At 46.9% G+C, this 5,997-nt stretch overlaps 1 protein-coding gene across 1 annotated transcript in view; it reads left to right on the forward strand.

Annotated features, from left to right (window-relative positions):
- Positions 1–5,997, forward strand: part of PSMD9 (proteasome 26S subunit, non-ATPase 9) — a 30,062-nt gene that overhangs the window by 13,116 nt on the left and 10,949 nt on the right. Inside the window, exon 4 of the mRNA XM_017544290.2 lies at positions 2,767–2,868. Within this exon, the coding sequence (XP_017399779.1) occupies positions 2,767–2,868 (102 nt within the window). The remainder of the gene's footprint in view (positions 1–2,766; positions 2,869–5,997) is intronic.

Here is a 5,997-nt window from a genome sequence, read left to right on the forward strand (position 1 = left end):
ACCCAGGAGGCGGAGGTTGCGGTGAGCCGAGATCGCGCCATTGCACTCCAGCCTGGGTAACAAGAGCGAAACTCCATCTCAAAAAAAAAAAACAAACAAAAAAAAACCTTTTTTGACTGGGCGCGGTGGCTCATGCCTGTAATCCCAACACTTTGGGAGGCTGAAGCGGGTGGATCACTTGAGGTCAGGAGTTTGAGAACAACCTGGCCAACATAGCAAAATCCTGTCTCTACTAAAAGTATGGAAATTAGCTGGGCATGGTGGTAGGTACCTGTAATCCCAGCTACTCAGGAGGCTGAGGCAGGAGACTCACTTGAATCCGGAAGGTGGAGGTTGCTGTGAGCTGAGATGCCACTGTACTCTGGCCTAGGCAACAGAGCGAGACTCTTGTCTCAAAAAAAAATTAGCAGCTTTATTGAGATATAATTAGCATACCATAAAGTTTGCCCATTTAAAGTATGTATATAGCCTAGTGTTTTTTTTTTTTTTTTTTTTTTTTTTTTTGAGACGGAGTTTCGCTCTTGTTACCCAGGCTGGAGTGCAATGGCATGTCTTTTAGTATATTCACAAAGCTGTGCATCCTCACCACAATCAATTTTATTTCTATTTAAAAAATTTTCAGCCAGGCACAGTGGCTAATGCCTGTAATCCCAGTGCTTTGGGAGGCCTAGGTAGGCAGATCACCTGATGTCAGGAGTTCGAGACCAGCCTGGTCAACATGGTGAAACACTGTCTGTACTAACAATATAAACATTAGTCGGGCATAGTGGTGTGTGCCTATAATCCCAGCTACTCAGGAGGCTGAGGCAGGAGAATCACTTGAACCCAGGAGGTGGAGGTTGCAGTGACCCAAGATCTCTCAAAAAAAAAAAAAAGAGAGATGGAGTTTTTCTATGTTGCATACGTTGGTCTCGACCTCCTGGGCTCAAGTGATTCTCCTACCTTGGCCTCCCAAAGTGCTGAGATTGTAGGCCTGAGCCACCATGGCCAGTCATAATCAATTTCAGAATATTGTCATTGTCCTCTGTAGTGATTTGCCATCACCTCCCAATCTCCCAACTCCCCCACACCCAGTTATCTACTTTCTGTCTCTATGGATTTGTGTGTTCTGGACATTTCTTATAATTGGAATCAAATAATATGTGACCTTTTATGACTGGCTTCTTTCACTTAGCATATTTTCGAGTCATCCATATTGTAGCATAGATCAGTGCTTCATTCCTTTACAAACAGGGTGTCACTCTGTCACCCAGACTTGAGTGCCATGGTGCTGTCATAGCTTACTGCAACCTCAAACTCCCAGAGTCAAGTGATCCTCCTACCCCAGCCTCCCAAGCAGCTGGGACTGTAGGCACACGCCACCACACCTGGTCAATTTTTTATTTCTTTGTTTTGTAAAGATGGAGTCTTACTATGTTGTGCAGGCTGGTCTTGAATTCCTGGCCTCAAGCAAGCCTCCTGTCTCAGCCTCCTAAAGTGCTGGAATTATGTAGGCATGAGCTGCCATGCCTGGCCCTTCATTCTTTTTTATGGCCTAATAATATTCCACTGCCTGGGTTTATCATATTTTATTTATCCATTTGCCACTTAATGGACATTTGGATTGTTTCTACTTTTTAGCTATTATGAAGAGTGTTGCCATGATCATTCTTGTACAGTTTTTTTGTGAAGATGTAGTTAAATTTAATTCCACAGACACTTCTGGGATAGGTTCTAATCTTTACCCATTTCATCCTTGTGGAAAAGCCTCGCAGACCTGAAGTAACTTGTGTCAGGACGCACAGCTGACTTGTGTCTGTTCCTGACGGGTAGAATGGGGTCCTAAATCCGGGTCCTGCCAGTCTTCTTTAGTGATCACAAGTCCGTAAGTTACATAGAAGCTCCATTTCTTTCACCACCCCATCTACAGCATCTCGCACAGTGCTGGTTGGCCCACAACAAATATTTGTTAAAGAGGTGAATGAGTGGTTGTCTGTGTTCTTAGGACCTAGAGCAAGACTATCACTCTAGTCCTGGGTCCGCCTTGTGCCTGTGGCTGCTTGTGTGGGGGCTTCTAGGGCAAATGTCCTGTCTACATTTTTTTTTTTTTTTTTGAGATAGTCTCACTCTATTGCCCAGGCTGACGTGCAGTGGCATGATCTAGGCTCACTGCAACCTCCACCTCCTGGGTTCAAGCGATTCTCCTGCCTCAGCCTCCTGAGTAGCTGGGATTATAGGCACGAGCCACCATGCTCAGCTAATTTTTGTATTTTTAGTAGAGACGGGGTTTCATTATGTTGGCCAGGCTGGTCTTGAACTCCTGACCTTGTGAGTAGCCCGCCTCAGCCTCCCAAAGTGTTGGGATTACAGGCGTGAGCCACTGTGCCCACACTATATCTTGTCTAAATTTAGACCACTGAATAAAATGGGTCCAGCCTGGCTTGCCTTCTTTTACCCTTGAACCTGGGTTAGGACCCCAGAGAGCAGCATTTGGCCTTTCCCATGCTCCTCAAGGCCTTCACAGTGTCTGGTAACTGCCAGCCCTCAGACATTGGGCAGACCTGGTCATCTACTAGAGCTGCCCTCAAAGGAATTCCAGGTGGAGGTGGCCCCATTACCCACTGCCTCTTCCCGCATGAGGTTTCAACATCCCTGACCTCTGTTTTGGACCCACCCTGTAGGAAACAAGTTCGTGACCTTGGCATTAAATTAGGTATTGAAGGTTAGAGAACACCAGGAGCACATTGAACCTCTAGCCTGATTTTCCATTTTTCCTTCCCTCTCCAGGGTCTGCAAGTGGATGATGAGATTGTGGAGTTCGGCTCTGTGAACACCCAGAACTTCCAGTCTCTGCATAACATTGGCAGTGTGGTACAGCACAGTGAGGGGGTGAGTGGGGCCGCCTGGTGTCTCCGGCTGTTTGGGCTTCTCTAACAGCATGCCATAGACTGGTGGCTTACAAACAACAGAAGTTCATTTCTTACAGCTCTGAAGGTAGGGAAGTCCAAGATCAAGGCACCAGTAGATTTGGTGTCTGGGGTGGGCTTGCTTCCTAGCCTCTAGGTGGTGCCCTCTTGCTGTGTCCTCACGTGGCAGAAAGCAGGAAATCTGGAACCTTTTGTATAAGGGCACTAATCCCAGTGGTGGCTCCACCCCTCATGACCTAATCACCTTGCAGACACCCCACCCCCTAATACCATCACATTGGCTGTTAGGATTTCAACATATGAATTTGAGGGGGTCGCAGACATCCAGATCATAGCACTCAGCCTCCGGACTATAGCCCTGGAGTTGCTGGGGCAGGAAGTGTTGCTGAGGCCTTGGACTTGCCTTGATGGTGTTGCTTGGCAGAGCCTAACTCAAGGCCTTGGCACCTGCTGTTCCTTCTGCCTAGAATGCTCTTCCTCTTCATCCTCACTCTGCTTTACACCAGTAACGTGCTCTCAGGGGGCCTTTCCTGGCTACCTTAACCCAAATTCCCCTCTCCTCTATCCTGTCTCTATCTTTTCTTTCTCTTTTTTCTTGCTTTTGAGATGGAGTCTCACTCTGTCACCCAGGCTGGAGTGCAGTGGCGCTATCTCGGCTCACTGCAACCTCCACCTCCCGGTTCAAGTGATTCTCCTGCCTCAGCTTCCTGAGCAGCTGGGATTACAGGTGCGCGCCATCATGCCTGGCTAATTTTTTTTTTTTTTTGAGACAGAGTGTTACTCTGTCACCAGGCGCCAGGCTGGCATGCAGTGGCGCGATTTTGGCTCACTGCAACTTCCGCCTCCTGGGTTCAAGCAATTATCCTGCCTCAGCCTCCCGAATAGCTGGAATTACAGGCATGTGCCACCACGCCCCGCTAATTTTTTGTATTTTTTAGTAGAGATGGGGTTTACCATGTTGGCCTGGATGTTCTCGATCTCTTGACCTTGTGATCTGCCTGCCTCGGCTTCCCAAAGTGCTGGGATTACAGGTGTGAGCCACTGCGCCTGGCCTAATTTTTGTATTTTTAGTAGAGATGGGGTTTCACCATGTTGGCCAGGTTGGTCTCGAACTCCTGACCTAATGATCTGCTTGCCTTGGCCTCCTGAAGTGCTGGAATTATAGGTGTGAGCCACCGTGCCTAGCCCTTTTCTTTTTAAAGGCAGAGTCATGCTCTTTCACCCAGGCTGGAGTGTGGTGACACCATCATAGCTACCACACTGGCTAATTTTTAAATATTTTGTAGAGATGGGTCTTGCTATGTTGTCCAGGCTGGCATTTTTTTTGGTGTTGTTTTTTTAGCAAAGATCCACACTTTTCAGGAGTGATATTTTGGGAAAGCTCAGGGAAATTATTAACTAAAGTTTTTTGTTCCCAAATGAAGTCTCCAGTTTAACCAACAGTTCTGTTTTTTTGAGACAGTCTCACTCTGTCGCTAGGCTGCAGTGCAGTGGTGGGATCTCTGCTAACTGCAACCTCCGCCTCCCGGGTTCAAGCAATTCTTCTGCCTCAGCCTCCCAAGTAGCTGAGACTACAGGTGCACGCCCAGCTAATTTTTGTATTTTTAGTAGAGATGGGGTTTTACCATGTTGGCCAGGCTGGTTTTGAACTCCTGACCTTGTGATCCACCCGCCTCGGCCTCCCAAAGTACTGGGATTACAGGCGTGAGCCACTGTGCCTGGCCCAGTTCTGGGTTTTTTGACTCCTGCTCAGCTGCACAGCTCATCCTCTTGTAACCCATCAGTGCAGGCTGGGCTGGGTCAAGTCAGGAGACGGCTGGCAGGGGCCTGTGCCCGGGCTAGTGGTCAGGCCGTTGTTTCTGCACCAATACTGTCATCAAATCTGTAACTCGTATGGACGTTTAAAATGTTGATTTTGCTGGGCGTGGTGGCGTGTGCATGTAGTCTCAGCTACTTGGGAGGCTGAGGCTAGAAGATCGCTTGAGTCCAGAAGTTCTGGGCTGTAGTGCGCTATGCTGATTGGGTGTCTTGCACTAAGTTCAGCATCAATATGGTGACCTCCCGGGAGTGGGGGGACCACCAGGTTGCCTAAGGAGGGGTGAACTGGCCCAGGTCTGAAATGGAGCAGGTCAAAACTCCCGTGCTGATCATTAGTGGGATTGATTGCACCTGTGAATAGCCACTGCACTCTAGCCTGGGCAACATAGCAAGACCCTGTCTCTTAAAAAAATACAAATAATAAAAATAATAAAAATAAAATGGTGATTTTGTGAAATTTATCAGTTCTTTTGCTTGTGGCTCTTGCATTGTGTGTCTGCTTAAAGAAATTCTTTTTAATTCTTTTATTGGTTTATTTTTATTTTTCCTTTAGTCCATCTGAAATTTATTATTATCATTATTTGAGACAGTCTCACTCTCTCACCCAGGCTGGAGTGCAATGGTGCAATTTTAGTTCACTGCAACCTTCACCTCCTGGTTCAAGTGATTTTCCTGTCTCAGTCTCCTGAGTAGCTGGGACTACAGGTGCCCGCCACCATGCCTGCCTAATGTTTGTATTTTCAGTAGAGACGGGGTTTTGCCATGTTGGCCAGGCTGGTCTCGAACTCCGTGCCTCCGTTGATTCAACCACCTCAGCCTCCCAAAGTGCTGGGACTACAGGTGTGAGCCACTGTGCCCAGCCTATTTTTATTATTTTTACAACAGTTTTATTGAAATTAATTAACATACTACACAGTTCACCCCTTTAAAGTAGTTTTTAGTGTAGTCACAGAATTGTGCGACCATCACAATTTTACAACATTTTCATCACCTCTCCTCTTGAGCCATGCGTCTTCCAGAAAGTCTGCTAATGTATTAGCATACAGAACTGCTGGTTGATTTTATTAAGGTGTAATTTACCTACACCAAGATCCATCTTTTTCAGTGTATAGTGTCATGAGTTTTCTGTTTATTTTAAATTAATTAATTTTTAGTTTCACTCTTGTCACCTAGGCTGGAGTGCAACGGCGCCATCTCGGCTCACTGCATCCTTTGCCTCCCAGGTTCAAGCAATTCCCCAGTCTCAACCTCCCAAGTAGTTGGGATTATAGGC

The sequence above is a fragment of the Cebus imitator genome, unplaced genomic scaffold, assembly GCF_001604975.1.
Source record: "Cebus imitator isolate Cc_AM_T3 unplaced genomic scaffold, Cebus_imitator-1.0 Scaffold169, whole genome shotgun sequence".
NCBI classification, from domain to species: domain Eukaryota; kingdom Metazoa; phylum Chordata; class Mammalia; order Primates; family Cebidae; genus Cebus; species Cebus imitator.